The 17,500-nt window shown below is 42.6% G+C and overlaps 1 protein-coding gene across 5 annotated transcripts in view; it reads right to left on the bottom strand.

Annotated features, from left to right (window-relative positions):
• Window positions 1–17,500, bottom strand: part of MEF2D (myocyte enhancer factor 2D) — a 55,112-nt gene that overhangs the window by 23,058 nt on the left and 14,554 nt on the right. For 4 of the 5 annotated variants that reach the window (XM_067472610.1, XM_067472612.1, XM_067472613.1 and 1 more), the window contains exon 3: window positions 4,373–4,774. In XM_067472610.1, the coding sequence (XP_067328711.1) occupies window positions 4,373–4,426 (54 nt within the window). In that variant the 5' untranslated portion in view covers window positions 4,427–4,774. Of the gene's footprint in view, window positions 1–4,372; window positions 4,775–12,855; window positions 12,918–17,500 lie in introns of those variants that run through there. The other variant, XM_067472611.1, reaches the window with a different exon arrangement.

Raw genomic sequence — 17,500 nt, 5'->3', positions numbered from 1 at the left:
CAAACAGAAGGCTATCCAGCCTCAGCTTCATAATAATAATAATAATAATAATAATATGAAAATATGATTATGATAATAACAACAACAATAATAAGAGAGCCTCCGAACAGAAGGCTATCTAGCCTTGGCTTAATAATAGTAATAATAATAATAATAATAATAATAATAATATAAAAATATGATTATGATAACAACAACAACAACAACAACAACAAGAGAATCTCCGAACGGAAGGCTATCCAGCCTTGGCTTCATAATAATAATAATAATAATAATAAGAAGAAGAAGAAGAAGAAGAAGAAGAAGAAAATGTGATGATGACAACAACAACAACAATAATAATAAGAGAACCATAGGATCCTAGTGTTGGAAGGGACCCCCAAAGGACATCCAAACCAACCTCCAAACAGAGGGCTATCCAGCCTCAGATTAATAATAATAATAATAATAATAATAATAATAATAATAATATGAAAATATGATGATGGTGATGATGATGATGGTAGTAATAATAATAATAATAATAATAATAATAATAGAACCATAGGCTCCTACAGTTCGAAGGGATTGCCAAAGGCCAACTAGTCCCTCCTGACATAAAATAATAATAATAGTAATCTATATATATAAAAATGCTCTATGCGTTTTGAGTGACATCATAACTCAAAATCTGTTGGACGAATTGCCGCCAAATTTGGCCACAAGACACCTACTAACCTAGGGAGTGACCATCACTCAAAAATTGATTTTGTCATTTGGGAGTTGTAGCTGCTGGGATTTACAGTTCACCTACAAAGAGCATTCTGAACTCCAGCAACAACGGAGTTCTCAAACTGAGGCCTCTCACAGATGGAGGGTGAACTAACACTAATGCCACTCACAGACGGAGGGCGAGCTAACACTGATGCCTTCTCACACTGAGGCCTCTCACAGATTGAAGGCGAGCTAACATTGAGTCCTTCTCACACCGAGGCCTCTCACAGATGGAGGGCGATGTAACACTGAGGCCTTCTCAAACTGAGGCCTCTCACAGACTGAAGGCGAGGACAACACTGATGCCTTTTCACACAGAGGCCTCTCACAGACTGAGGGTGAGCTAACACTGAGGGCTTCTCACACCGAGGCCTCTCACAGACTGAGGGTGAACTAACACTGAGGCCTCTCACAGACTAAAGACAAGCTAACACTGAGGCCTTCTCACACCGAGGCCTCTCACAGACTGAGGGTGAACTAACACTGAGGCCTCTCACAGACTAAAGACAAGCTAACACTGAGGCCTTCTCACACAGAGGCCTCTCACAGACTGAGGGCAAGCTAACACTGAGGGCTTCTCACACCGAGGCCTCTCACAGACTGAGGGTGAACTAACACTGAGGCCTCTCACAGACTAAAGACAAGCTAACACTGAGGCCTTCTCACACAGAGGCCTCTCACAGATTGAAGGCGAGCTAACATTGAGTCCTTCTCACACCGAGGCCTCTCACAGATGGAGGGCGATGTAACACTGAGGCCTTCTCAAACTGAGGCCTCTCACAGACTGAAGGCGAGGACAACACTGATGCCTTTTCACACAGAGGCCTCTCACAGACTGAGGGTGAGCTAACACTGAGGGCTTCTCACACCGAGGCCTCTCACAGACTGAGGGTGAACTAACACTGAGGCCTCTCACAGACTAAAGACAAGCTAACACTGATGCCTTCTCACACTGAGGCCTCTCACAGATTGAAGGCGAGCTAACATTGAGTCCTTCTCACACCGAGGCCTCTCACAGATGGAGGGCGATGTAACACTGAGGCCTTCTCAAACTGAAGCCTCTCACAGACTGAAGGCGAGGACAACACTGATGCCTTTTCACACAGAGGCCTCTCACAGACTGAGGGTGAGCTAACACTGAGGGCTTCTCACACCGAGGCCTCTCACAGACTGAGGGTGAACTAACACTGAGGCCTCTCACAGACTAAAGACAAGCTAACACTGAGGCCTTCTCACACCGAGGCCTCTCACAGACTGAGGGTGAACTAACACTGAGGCCTCTCACAGACTAAAGACAAGCTAACACTGAGGCCTTCTCACACAGAGGCCTCTCACAGACTGAGGGCAAGCTAACACTGAGGGCTTCTCACACCGAGGCCTCTCACAGACTGAGGGTGAACTAACACTGAGGCCTCTCACAGACTAAAGACAAGCTAACACTGAGGCCTTCTCACACAGAGGCCTCTCACAGACTGAGGGTGAACTAACACTGAGGCCTCTCACAGACTAAAGACAAGCTAACACTGAGGCCTTCTCACACAGAGGCCTCTCACAGACTGAGGGCAAGCTAACACTGAGGGCTTCTCACACCGAGGCCTCTCACAGACTGAGGGTGAGCTAACACTGAGGGCTTCTCACACCGAGGCCTCTCACAGACTGAGGGTGAACTAACACTGAGGCCTCTCACAGACTAAAGACAAGCTAACACTGAGGCCTTCTCCCACTGAGGCCTCTCACAGACTGAAGGCAAGCTAACACTGAGGGCTTCTCACACCGAGGCCTCTCACAGACTGAGGGTGAACTAACACTGAGGCCTCTCACAGACTAAAGACAAGCTAACACTGAGGGCTTCTCACACCGAGGCCTCTCACAGACTGAGGGTGAACTAACACTGAGGCCTCTCACAGACTAAAGACAAGCTAACACTGAGGCCTTCTCACACAGAGGCCTCTCACAGACTGAGGGCAAGCTAACACTGAGGGCTTCTCACACCGAGGCCTCTCACAGACTGAGGGTGAACTAACACTGAGGCCTCTCACAGACTAAAGACAAGCTAACACTGAGGCCTTCTCACACAGAGGCCTCTCACAGACTAAAGACAAGCTAACACTGAGGGCTTCTCACACCGAGGCCTCTCACAGACTGAGGGTGAACTAACACTGAGGACACTCACAGACTGAGGGCGGGCTAACACTGAGGCCTTCTCCCACTGAGGCCTTCTCACAGACTGAGGGGACAGAGGGGCACTCACCCTGGGCTTGATAATAATAGTAATAGCATTGATAACCAATCAAAATCTGATCATAACGGCACTAATAAGGGAACGCTAGGATCCGCGAGGTCCCTTTGGACTCCCAGGCCGGGCGCTGACCTCTCCCCCCCCCCCGCCCCCCTCCTTGGTGGTCACGTGACGGAGGAAGGACAGCTGCGTCCGCCTGGATGGGGATTACGGCCCAATCCCATTAAGCGCTTTGGGCACATTGGAGGGAAGCCCAGGGATCGAGAACGAGGGAGTGAGGAAAAGGACGAGAGGAGGAGGAGGAGGAAGAGGAGGAGAAAGACCTCCCGACACACCGAGAGGATAACAACAACAACAATAATAATAAGAGTAGGAAGGGACCCCCAAAGGGCATCCAGCCCAACCCCTTCCTTGCAGGAAGGCACAATGCGATCCCTCCCAACAGATGGCCATCCAGCCTCTGCATAACCCTAGTCATAACAACAACAACAAGGACAATAATAATAATAATAATACCAATGCTAACAATGCACCACTCCTAAATAATAATAATGCATAATACTGTTAATAAATAATAGTAAACATAATACTATTGATAAATAACTAATAATATAAATAACTAATATTAAATATTAATAAATACTAGTGTAAAAATTGTAAGAAACTATGTAAATAGATATTAATAATATCCACCAACGTTGATAATTTAATATCTACATTAATAATAAATACTAATATTAATAATAAACACTAACATTAAAAATAATGATATTTAGAAATCATAATGGACACTAACCTTAATTAAAAAATATCATTAAATATTATCTTCTATATAATAAAGATGGAATTAATATACAGTATGTAAATAAATATTAATAATATCCACCAACATTGATAATATAATATCTATGTTATTAATGTATATAAATAAATAAATAATAAATAAATAATACTAATATTAATAATTAACACTAACATTAAAAATAATGATATTTAGAAATAATAATGTAAGAAACCATGTAAATAAATGTTAATAATATCAACCAACGTTGATAATATAATATCTACGTTATTAACAATAAATACTAATATTAATAATTAACACTAACATTAAAAATAATGATATTTAGAAATAATAATGTAAGAAACCATGTAAATAAATATTAATAATATCAACCAACGTTGATAATATAATATCTACGTTATTAACAATAAATACTAATATTAATAATAAACACTAACATTAAAAATAATGATATTTAGAAATCATAATGAACACTAACCTTAATAAAAAATATAATTAAATATTATATTCTATATAATAAAGATAGAAATAAAACATAATATTTATAAATAATACGAATATTAATCATAGCAGACCTGCCGGTTCCTCTCGTCCGTGATCCGCTGGATCTGAATCTTTTTCCTCCCCATTTTCTCCCGAAATCCTCACGCAAAAATATATATATATTTGTAAAAAACGAAATGGGGGGCGGGAAGACCGCCCACCCGCCTGCCCGGGGTGCCTTCCTTCCTTCCTTCCCGTCAAAGCGTTGCCGGCGTCCAGGAGGGAGGGAGGGGACGGCTCCTCTTCTTTCCGGCGTCCAGGAGGGAGGGGCTCCTCTTCTTTCCCGGAACCGAGACGCAGGGAACGGCGGGCCGCGAATTATGAGTGGGAAGCCGGCCTCGGCATGGCCGTCCGTTCAGGGCATCCCACCGCCTTCTCTTCGGGAGCAAACGGGATCCGGGAAAGACGGGAAGTCGGGAAAGAGGGAGAGGAACCTGCAAAAGAGAGAGAGAGAGAGAGAGGAAAGAGTTAGGGAGTTCTAGTTTGCACCACTTTGGGATGGGCTAGGTGAGGGGGTCTCCACCTTCCCAATGGTGTGACCCCCTAACATGTCGTGGTGACCCCCAATCATAACATTATTTTCGTTACGTTCCGGGACCACTCGAGAAAAGAGTTAGGGAGTTCTAGTTTGCAGGACTTTGGGATGGGCTAGGTGAGGGGGTCTCCACCTTCCCAATGCTGTGACCCCATAACATGTTGTGGTGACCCCCAATCATAACGTTATTTTCGTTACGTTCCGGGACCACCCATGAAAAGTGAAAATCGGCAAAGTAGGGACGATAGAATTGACCTTGAGTTTGGGAGTTGTAGTTTGCAGCACTTGGGGATGGGCTAAGTGAGGGGTCCTCCACCTTCCCAACGCCGTGACCCCTTAACATGTTGTGGTGACCCCCAATTATAACATTATTTTCGTTATGTTCCGGGACCACCCATGAAAAGTGAAAATCTGCAAAGTAGGGACGATAGAATTGACCTTGAGTTTGGGAGTTATAGTTTGCAGCACTTGAGGATGGGCTAGGTGAGGGGGTCTCCACCTTCCCAACGCCGTGACCCCTTAACATGTTGTAACGATCCCCAATCATAACATTATTTTCGTTGCGTTCCGGGACCACCCGTGAAAAGTGAAAATCGGCGAAGTTGGGATGATAGAATTGAGCTAAACCTCCCACACAGAGCCCCCATGTCATTTGGGAGTTGTAGTTGCTGTGATGTATAGTTCACCTACAATCAAAGAGCATTCTGAGGGGGTCTCCGCCTTCCCAACGGCGCGACCCCTAAACATGTTGTAATGACCCCCAATCATAACATTATTTTCGTTATGTTCCGGGACCACCTGCAAAAAGCGAAAATCTGTGAAGGAGGGACGATAGAATTGAGCTAAACATTACACACAGAACCCCCATTTGGGAGTCGTAGTTGCTGGGATGTATAGTTCTCTTACTGTCAAAGAGCATTCTCAACTCCACCAATGACGGAATTGACTACAACTTGGTACACATGACCAAGAGAAAATACTGGAAGGGTTTGGTGGGCATTGCCCCTTGAGTTTGGGAGTTGTAGTTCACCTACATCCAGAGAGCACTTTGGACTCAATGATGGGATTTATGGTTCACCCACAATCAAAGAGCATTCTGGACTCCACCAACAATGGAATTGACCCCAACTTGGTACACATGACCAAGAGAAAATACTGGAAGGGTTTGGTGGGCATTGCCCCTTGAGTTTGGGAGTTGTAGTTCACCTACATCCAGAGAGCACTTTGGACTCAATGATGGGATTTATGGTTCACCCACAATCAAAGAGCATTCTGGACTCCACCAACAATGGAATTGACCCCAACTTGGTACACATGACCAAGAGAAAATACTATAAGGGTTTGGTGGGCATTGATCTTGAGTTTGGGAGTTGTAGTTCACCTACATCCAGAAAGCACTGTGGACTCAAACAATGATGGATCTGACCACACTTGCACGAATACTCAATATGCCCAAATGCGACACTGGTGGCGTTTGGGGGAATTAGACCCTGACATTTGGGACTTGTAGTTCCTGGGATTTATAGTTCACCTACAATCAAGGAGCATTCTGAACCCCACCAACAAGAGAATTGGGCCAAACTTCTCACGCAGAACCCCCATGACCATCAGAAAATACTGGAAGCGTTTGGTGGGCATTGACCTTGAATTTGGGAGTTGGCCAACAGTTGACCCCCATGACCTGTTGGTCATGGGGGTCAACTGTTGGTCAACTCCCAAACTCAAGGTCAATGCTATGTTTTCTGATGGTCCCTGGTGACCCCTCTGACACCCCCTCGTGACCCCCCCCCCTTGCAGGAGTCCCGACCCCGGGTTGAGAAACGCTGGACTAGATGACCTTGGGGGGGGGGGGGCTTCCAACTCCTGGATCCATAATATATCATCATCATCATCATCATCCTGATCAAGTTGGAAGGGACCCCCAAAGGCCTTCCAGTCCATCCTCGTCTGGGCAATAGGAAGGCACAAGTGAAGCCTTCCTGAAAGATGTCCGTCCAGCCTTTGTTTACGTTTTTAAAAAGTCCATTGAAACAACAGCCGGACCCAGACCTTCGGAAGGGGTTAGGGTCATTATTAGTATTAATATTCGTATTCTAGGTTGAGCTCCATTGGCCTCTCTTGCTCTTGTTTGTTTTGTTTTGTTTATTTTCTCGCAAGTTTGTTGCAAAAAAGGAGGAGGGAGGGGGGGAGGGAGGGAGGGGGGAGCAGCCCGGGATGCTGCAGGCAGAGCAGTCGCCATGGCAACCGTCGCCTGGCAACGGCTCTTCCTTGGCATCCCTTCACTCTCCAGAGTTCAGCAGGAAGGCAATCGAGAGGCACACGTACATACATACATACATACATACGTGCCTATATATATATACACATACATACACACACACACACACAAATACATATATTTATGCATGACATAAATATTATATATGTGCATTACATATAGACACACACATGTGAATACATTATTTATAGAAACATATATATACATACACATACATATATAAGGCATACATACATACATACGTGCTTATATACACACACACACACACAAATACATATATTTATGCATGACATACATATTATATATGTGCATTATATATAGACACATGCATGTGAATGCATTATTTATAGAAATATATATATATACACACACATACATATATAAGGCATACATACATACATACGTGCCTATATATATATATATATATACACACACACACACAAATACATATATTTATGCATGACATACATATTATATATGTGCATTATATATAGACACACGCATGTGAATACATTTATGGAGACATATATATACATACACACATACATATATAATATATATATATATATATACACATTGTATTATATATATATATCATATGTGTGTATATATAAACACACACACATGTATTATATTTGTGCAGAACACAATATGAATATTATGCATACACTCAAATGCATACAAACACATATTTGCATATATATGTGTACATATGTGTGTGTGTGTATATATATATATATATACACATACCCAACATGTATATATATGCCTGCATATATACCTATATATAATATAACAACTGATGCACATGTCTGCATGTATATTATACATATATATATGCACACAAAGTATATATCTATACACACTCAACATGTATACATACGCCTGCATATATACCTATATACATACTCATACACTGATGCACATGTATGCATGTATGCATTATATATATATATATATATGCACACACACAATATATATCTATACACACTCAACATGTATACATACACCTGCATATATACCTATATTCATACTCATACACCGATGCACATGTTTGCATGTATACATTATATATATATATATATGCACACACAATATATATCTATATACACCCAACATGTATACATATGCCTGCATATATGCCTATGTACATACTCATACACTGATGCACATGTATGCATGTATACATTATATATATGCACACACAATATATATCTATACACACCCAACATGTATACATACACCTGCATATATACCTATATACATAGTCATACACTGATACACGTCTGCATGTATACATTCTATATATATATGCACACACAATATATATCTACACATATAACAACTGATGCACATGTTTGCATGTATACATTATATATATATATGCATTCACAATATATACATACCCAACATGTATGCATACACCTGCACATATACCTATATACATACTCATACACTGATGCATGTTTGCATGTGTACTTTATATATATATATATGCACACACACAATATATATATCTATACACACCCAACATGTATACATACGCCTACATATATACAGAGGTATATGTATATACCTATGAGTATGTATATAGATACATACTCAGACACTGATACACATGTTTGCATGTATAAATTTTATATGCACGAGCATACAGCAATATACATATACATTTGCATGAGTATATGATACACACACACATATATATTATATATATACACACACACTGATACACATGTTTGCATGTATAAATTTTATATGCACGCGTATACACCAATATACATATACATTTGCATGAGTATATGATATACACACACAAACAAACAAACACACACACACACACACACATATATATATATATACACACACACAATACACACAAATATACATACATTTGCATATGTGCCTATATGCCCCCCCACTAAGGCAGGAACACAATTAAGTCATAAATTTGATATAACATAATAATATAAATAATAATATACGCTGTCTCTTTAAGAGGGTGGCCACGGCTTCACCCCGAGGCCGAGAGAGTGTGACCCCCCTCCCCATAGGCTTCCATTGGATTCGGACCCGGATCCCTGGGAAGAGGCGGACCAGACTTTTGTGAATTAGGAAGGAAGGAAAAAAGGAAGAATGAATGAATGAATGAAGGAAGGAAGGAAGGAAGGAAGGAAGGAAGGAAGGAAGGGGAAAGAGCGAAAGAGGACCCTTCCTGCCCAAATATATCAATACAGAAGCCATAGGTGAGTTGTGTGGTTTGGCTCAAGGTGAGCGTAGGAAGGAGGGAAGGAAGGAAGACAGGAAGGAATGAAGGAAAGAAGGAAGGAAGGAAGGAAGGAAGGAAGGAAGGAAGGAAGGAAGGGGAAAAAGAAAGAAAGAAAGAAAGAGAGGACCCTTCCTGCCCACACAGATCAATCCCTAAGCCATTAAGTGGCCTTGTGGGTGGTTTTGGGGATTTGGCTCCAATGAGGCAACAAAGGAAGGAAAGAAGGAAAGAAAGAAAGAAAGAAAGAAAGAAAGAAAGAAAGAGAAAGAAAGAGCCAAAGAGAGCGCATATGTCTGTCCACATATGTCAATACATAAGGCACAGGTGAGCATTAGGGTTGGGCTGAAGCTGGGTGGAAGAAGGGAGGGAAGGAAGGAAAGAAAGGAAAGAAAGAAAGGAAGGAAGGAAGGAAGGAAGGAAGGAAGGAAGAAAGGAGTAAAAGAGGGACTCCTGCTCTGCCCAAATGTCTCAACACATAAGCCACAGGTGAACATGATGGATTTGGGGATTCTGCTCCAACCAGGCCTGTCCTTGAAAAGACAACAAAGGAAGGAAGGAAGGAAGGAATGAATGAAAGAACGAATGAAAGAAAGAAAGAAAGAAAGAAAGAAAGAAAGAAAGAAAGAGAGCCTCCTTCTCTCCCCAACTATCTCAGTACATAAGCCAGGGGTCCCCAAAGTTTTTGAACAGAGGGCCGGGTCACAGTCCCGCAAACTGTTGGGGGGCCAGATTATAATTTGGAAAAAAACATGAATGAGTTCCTATGCACTCTGCACATGTCTTATTTGCAGTGCAACCCCCCACCCCCCAAAATATATCAAAACACAAAAACCCACACTTCTATATAAATAAAAATATAACGTTCGTTTGTGGGATTGACAGAACTCAAAACCCACTGGACGAATTGACACCAATTTTGGACACAAGGCACCTAACAACCCAATATATGTCCTTCGCACAATTTTTTTTTTGTCATTTGGGAGTTGTAGCTGCTGGGATTTATAGTTCATCTACAATCAAACAGCATTTTGAACCCCACCAACGATGGAATTGAACCTAACTTGGCACTCACAACGCCAATGACCAGCAAAAACTAATGAAAGGGTTAGGTGAGCATTGGCCTTGAGCTTGGGAGTTGTAGTTCACCTATCTCCAGAAAGCACCGTGGACTCAAACAATGATGGATCTGGACCAAACTTAGCAGGAATACTCGTTATGCGTAAATGTGAACACTGTTGGAGTTTGGGGGAAATAGACCTTGTCATTTGGAAGTGGTAGTTGCTGGGATTTATAGTTCATCTACAATCAAACAGCAGTTTGAACCCCACCAACGATGGAATTGAACCTAACTTGGCACACAGTTCTCCCATGACCAACAGAAAACACTGTAAGGGTTTGGTGGAAAGTGTCCTTTGGTTTGGGAGTTGTAGTTCACCTACATTCAGAGATCACTGTGAACTCAAACAATGTTGGATCTGGACCAAATTCTACATGAATACTCAATATGTCCAAATATGAACACTGATGGCGTTTGAGGGTTGTATTTGCTGGGATTTATAGTTCAATCAAAGAGCATTCTGAACTCCACCAATGATGGAATTGAACCAGTCTTGGTACACAGAACTCCCATGAACAACAGAAAATACTGGGTTTAGTGGGCATTGGCCTTGAGTTTGGGAGTTGTAGTTCACCTGCCTTCACCACGCCAGCGTTCCCTGGCCACGCCCACTCTGCGCCACTCCACCAATCACGGACACCCTCTGCAGAGGACCCACCTGGGAGGCTTCTCCCTCCCACACAGGCAGAGCGGCCGGAGCAGAGGGTTCCCGTGATTGGCGGAGCGGCCCGGGTGGGCGTGGCCAGGCCATGCCATGCCACGCGGGCCGGAGAAATGCCCTCGGCGGGCCGCATACAGCCCGTGGGCCGTAGTTTGGGGACCCCTGACATAAGCCATAGGTGAGCATTATGGATTTGGGGATTTGGCTCAAACCAGGCCTGTCCTTTAAAAGACAGAGAACGAAGGAAGGAAGGATAGAATGAACAAACAAACAAATGAAAGAAAGAATGAAAGAGAGAACATATGTCTGCCCACATATGTTAATACATAAGGCACAGGTGAGCATTAGGGTTTGACTCAAGGTGGGTGGAGAGAGGGAAAGAATGAAAGAATACAAGAAAGGAAAAAAGAAAGAAAGAAAGAAAGGAAGGAAGGAAGGAAGGAAGGAGTGAAAGATAGCCTCCTTCTCTCCCCAACTATCTCAACACATAAGCCATAGGTGAGCATTATGGTTTTGGGGGATTTGGCTCAAATCAGGCCTGTTCTTTAAAAGACAGAGAAGGAAGGAAAGAAAGAAAGAAAGAACGAAAGAAGGAAAGAAAGAAAGAGCCAAAGAGAGCACCCTGTCTGCCCACATATACCAATACATAAGCCACAGGTGAGCATTATGGTTTGGCTCAAGCTGGGCAGAAGGAGGGAAGGAGAGAAAGAACAAAAGAAGGAAAGAAAGGAAGGAAGGAAGGAAGGAAGGAAGAAGTGAAAGAGAGTCTCCTGCTTTCCCCAAATATCTCAATACATAAGCCACAGGTGAGCATTAGAGTTTGGCTCAAGCTGGGTGGAGAGAGGGAAGGAGAGAAAGAAGGAAAGGAAGGAAGGAAGGAAGGAAGGAAGGAAAAAAGAAAGGAAGGAAGAAAGAAAGAAAGAAAGAGTGTAAGAGAGACTCCTTCTCTCCTTAAATATCTCAACAGATAAACCATAGGTGAGCATTAGCATTTTGGGAATTCAGCTCAAACCAGGACTGTTCTTTAAAAGACAGAAAAGGAAGGAAGGAAGGAATGAACAAAAGAAGACAGAAAGAAGAAAAGAACGAAAGAGCGAAAGAGAGCACCCCACCTGCCCAAATATCTCAATACATAAGGCACAGGTGAGCATTAGGGTTTGGCTCAAGGTGGGTGGAAAGAGGGAAAGAATGAAAGAATACAAGAAAGGAAAAAAGGAAGGAAGGAAAAAAGAAAAGAAGGAAGGAAGGAAAGAAGGAGTAAGAGACTCCTGCTCTCCTTAAATATCTCAACACATAAGCCATAGGGGAGCATTAGGGATTTGGGAATTCAGCTCCAACCAGGCCTGCCCTTTAAAAGACAGAAAAGGAAGGAAGGAAGGAAGGAAGGAAGGAAGGAAGGAAGGAAGGAGAGAGAAAGAAAGAGAGAGAGAGAGAGAACGAGTGCAGGCGGAAGTGCCTGTCCCACCATCCTGGAGCCCTTTCCCACCATGTGTGCCTTGAGAGGAAAGCGAGAGAGGCGGCCTCCCCTGCGGCTGAAGGAAGGAACGAAGGAAGGAAGGAATGAAAGAACGAATGAAGGAAGGAAGGAAAGAAAGAGGAGAGGGGGCGGAGACAGAGAGCCAGGGTCTAATTTTAGAAACAGAGGGGCTACTCACGCTGCTGACCGCTGGACAAATGGCCCCAAACTGGGAACGAAGGAAGGGAGGAAAGAAGGAAGGAAGGAGTGGAAAGAAGGAAGAGAGAAGAGAGGGGGTGTGTGCGTAAAGGGCAGGAGCAGATGATGCCTCTTTTGGGGAGGGGAAGGGGGGGAGAGGGAGGGAGGGCGGCCTGGGGCGGAACAGCTGCCCAAAAAGAAAGGAAGGGAGAGAAAGAAGGAAAGAAGGAAAGAGGGAGAGAGGAGGAGGAGGAGAGAAGGGGGGCGGCCGAGTGGGACACACACACCTCTGCACACAGCAAACATCACAACATCAACAACAACAACAACAACAGGGCACTGCCACACTAAAGGGCACTCCTCCCCTCCCCCCCTTTTGGGGCATCTACACTGTGTGATTAATGCGGTTTAGTCCCACTTCCTCTTCCTCCCTGGAGCTAGGAGAGATAGATAGATAGATAGATAGATAGATAGATAGATAGATAGATAGATAGAGACAGGATTGATTGATTGATTGATTGGATAGATAGACAGGATTGATTGGATAGATAGATAGATAGATAGAGATAGGATTGATTGATTGATTGATTGATTGATTGGATTGATAGATAGAGACAGGATTGATTGATTGGTTGGTTGGTTGGTTGGTTGGTTGGATAGATGGATAGAGACAGGATTGATTGATTGGTTGATTGATTGGATAGATAGATGAGATAGATAGATAGATAGATAGATAGAGATAGGATTGATTGATTAGATAGATAGATAGATAGATAGATGAGATAGACAGACAGATAGGGATGGATATATCTTGATAGATTAGATAGATAGGAAAGGCAGAAGAAAGGATAGATAGGATTAATAGATGGATGGATAAATAGAACGAAAGAAAGAAAGGATGGATGGATGGATGGATGGATGGATGGATGGACAGACAGACAGACAGATAGATGGGATGAATAGATAGGACTGATTGATAGACTAGATGGGTGGATAGATAAAATAGATAGGTAAGATGGATCTATCTTGATTGATACATAAGCTAGATGGATCTATCTTGTTAGATTAGATAGGGTAGATAGAAAGGAAAGGCAGAAGAAAGGATAGATAGGATGAATAGATGGATGGATGGATGGATGGATGGATGGAAGGATGGATGGAGGGAGGGAGGGATAGAGATAGATAGATAAGAACGAAAGAAAGGAAGGGTAGATCGCTAGATACGATTGATTGATTGATTGATTGGATAGATAGACGGACAGACAGACAGATAGGATGAATGGATAGGACTGATTGATAGAAGGGAGGGATGGATGGATGAATAGATAGATAGGATAAATAGATAGGCGACTCAACGCGGTTAACAACAGCAGCAGCAAAAATTCAATGCTAGCATCATAACTAGAATCATGATCCAGCTCGTCATCCGTAGTTCCGTTTTCCTATATTCATTACACCGCTTAATCGAATGCTTGTTCGAATAGCCAGGTTTTCACTTTTCTCCGAAATACCATTAGTGAGGGGGCCAATCTGATGTCCGTGGGAAGGGCATTCCACAGCCGAGGGGCCACCACCGAGAAGGCCCTGTCCTTCATCCCCGCCAGCCGTGCCTGTGTTGCAGGCGAGATCGAGAGCAGAGCCTCCCCGGAAGATCTCAAAGTCCTGGTGGGTTCATAGGCAGAGATGCGGTTAGATAGGTAACTTGGGCCGGAACCGTTTAGGGCTTTAAAGGCCAACGCCAGCACTTTGAATTCAGCCCGGTAGCAAATCGGTAGCCAGTGGACCTGGCGCAACAGAGGAGTCGTATGCTCCCAAAACGCCACTCCAGTGAGCAATCTGGTTGCTGCCTGTTAGTATCATGGCTGCCGAGCATTGAACCAATTGAAGCTTCCGAGCAGTCTTCAAAGGCAACCCCACGTAGAGAGCGTTGCAGTAGTCTAAATGGGATGTAACCAGAGCGTGGACCACTGTGGCCAAGTCAGACTTCCCAAGGTACAGGCGCAGCTGAAGAAGAAGAGGAGGAGGAGGAGAAGGAGGAGGAGAAGGATGGAAAGAATGGATGGATGGATAGATAGATAGATAAGATGGGTATATCTTGATAAATTAGATAGATAGGAAAGACAGAAGAAAGGATAGATAGGATTAATAGATGGATGGATAAATAGAACGAAAGAAAGAAAGTATGGATAGATAGATAGACAGATAGATAGGCTTGATTGATTGATAGAATGTATAGACAGATGGGATGAATAGATAGGATTGATAGAATAGATGGATGGATAGATAGATAAGATGGATCTAGATTGATTAGATAGATAGGATAGATAGATAGATAGATAGATAGATAGATAGGGAAATGGATTGGTGGATGGATGGATGGATGGATGGATGGATAGATAGATAGATAGATAGGCTGAATAGAGAGATAGATAGATAGATAGATAGATAGATAGATAGATAGATAGATAGATAGATAGATAGATAGATAGATAGACAGACAGACAGACAGACAGATAGACTGAATAGATAGATAGATAGATAGAATGATAGATAGGGAAATGGATTGGTGGATGGAAGGATGGATGGATAGATGGATAGATAGATAGATAGATAGACTGAATAGATAGATAGATAGATAGATAGATAGATAGGCTGAATAGATAGATAGATAGATAGATAGATAGATAGAGATAGATAGATAGAGATAGATAGATAGATAGATAGATAGATAGATGATAGATAGCTAGGGAAATGGATTGGTGGATGGAAGGATGGATGGATAGATGGATAGATAGATAGATAGATAGACTGAATAGAAAGACTGAATAGATAGACTGAATAGATAGATAGATAGATAGATAGAGATAGATAGATAGATAGAGATAGATAGATAGAGATAGATAGATAGATAGATAGATAGATAGATGATAGATAGATAGGGAAATGGATTGGTGGATGGAAGGATGGATAGATGGATAGATAGATAGATAGATAGATAGATAGACTGAATAGATAGACTGAATAGATAGACTGAATAGATAGATAGATAGATAGATAGATAGATAGAAAGATAGATTGGCTGAATAGATAGATAGATAGATAGATAGATAGATAGATAGAGATAGATAGATAGATAGATGATAGATAGATAGATAGGGAAATGGATTGGTGGATGGAAGGATGGATGGACAGACAGATAGATAGACTGAATAGATAGATAGATAGATAGATAGATAGATAGATAGATAGATAGACTGAATAGATAGATAGATAGATAGATAGATAGATAGTCTCCTTGTGGAGTGACAGGGTATAAGAAGACGGAGGAGGAGGAGAAGAAGGATGGACAGAATGCACAGATAGATAGTTGCATAGATGGATAGACAGAAAGATAGAATAGTTGGAGAGAGAGAAGAGATGGAGAGATAGAAGAGATAGAGAGGGAGGCGAGAGGCGCCCGTGTCGTCGTCCTCCTCCTCCGTGACCTACTTAGCAGCCAGATTGGCAAAAGGCATGAATGATTTAGGAGCCCACGGCTGGCAGGAAAGGAACGAAGGAAGACATGAAGGAAGGAAGGAAGGAAAGAAAGGAGGAAGGGAGGAAAGGAGGGAGGAAGGGAAGGAAAGAGGAAGAAGGGTGCCACAGTGTTATATAATCCCGCCCAAGAGGAAGAAGAGGAGGAAGAGAAGGAAGAACACCATGAGGAAGAGACTAAGCGGGCTTTGCGTGCTCGGCGCACGGCAACGTGGGGCGCAAGTGCGGGCGAGGGAGAGCGTGCGAGGCCAGAGGGAGGATCACGCCAACAAGGCCCTTCAATTCCATCATTGATGGAGTTCAGAATGCTCTTTGATTGTAGGTGAACTACAAATCCCAGCAACGACAACTCCCAAATGTCAAGATTCTATTTTCCCCCAAACTCCACCAGTGTTCACATTTGGGCATATTGAGTATTCGTGTAGAGTTTGGTCCATGTCCATCATTGTTTGAGTCCACAGTGCTCTCTGGATGTAGGTGAACTACAACTCCCAAACTCAAGGTCAATGCCCACCAAACCCTTCTAGTGTGTTCTGTTGGTCATGGGAGAACTGTGTGCCAAGTTTGGTTGAATTCCATCATTGGTGGAGTTCAGCATGCTCTTTGATTGTAGGTGAACTATAAATCCCAGCAACTACAATTCCCAAATGTCAAGGTCTATTTCCCTTGAACTCCATCTGTGTTCATATTTAGGCATATGGAATATTTGTGTCAAGTTTGGTCCAGATCCATCATTGTTTGAGTCCACAGTGCTCTCTGGATGTGGGTGAACTACAACTCCCAAACTCAAGGTCAATGCCCATCAAACACTTCCAGTATTTTCCGTTGGCCATGGGAGTTCTGTGTGCCATGTTTGGTTCTGTTCCCTCATTGGTGGAGTTCAGAATGCTCTTTGATTGTAGGTGAACTATACATCCCAGCAACTACACCTCCCAAATGACAAAACTATTGTTTACATTATTTGCATTGTTCTGTTATTTGCAATATTACTTGTTTTACCATTTGCATTATCAGCTCTACTATTATTTGCATATATTTATATTGTATGCATAGTTATTAGTTATTTTATTTGCATTATTAGCTTTTCTATTATTAGTATTAATATTTTATAT

The sequence above is a fragment of the Anolis sagrei genome, chromosome 12 (assembly GCF_037176765.1).
Source record: "Anolis sagrei isolate rAnoSag1 chromosome 12, rAnoSag1.mat, whole genome shotgun sequence".
NCBI classification, from domain to species: Eukaryota; Metazoa; Chordata; class Lepidosauria; order Squamata; family Dactyloidae; genus Anolis; species Anolis sagrei.
Note: the sequence above shows the minus strand (reverse complement) of the source record. Positions and strands in the feature narration are given on the sequence as shown.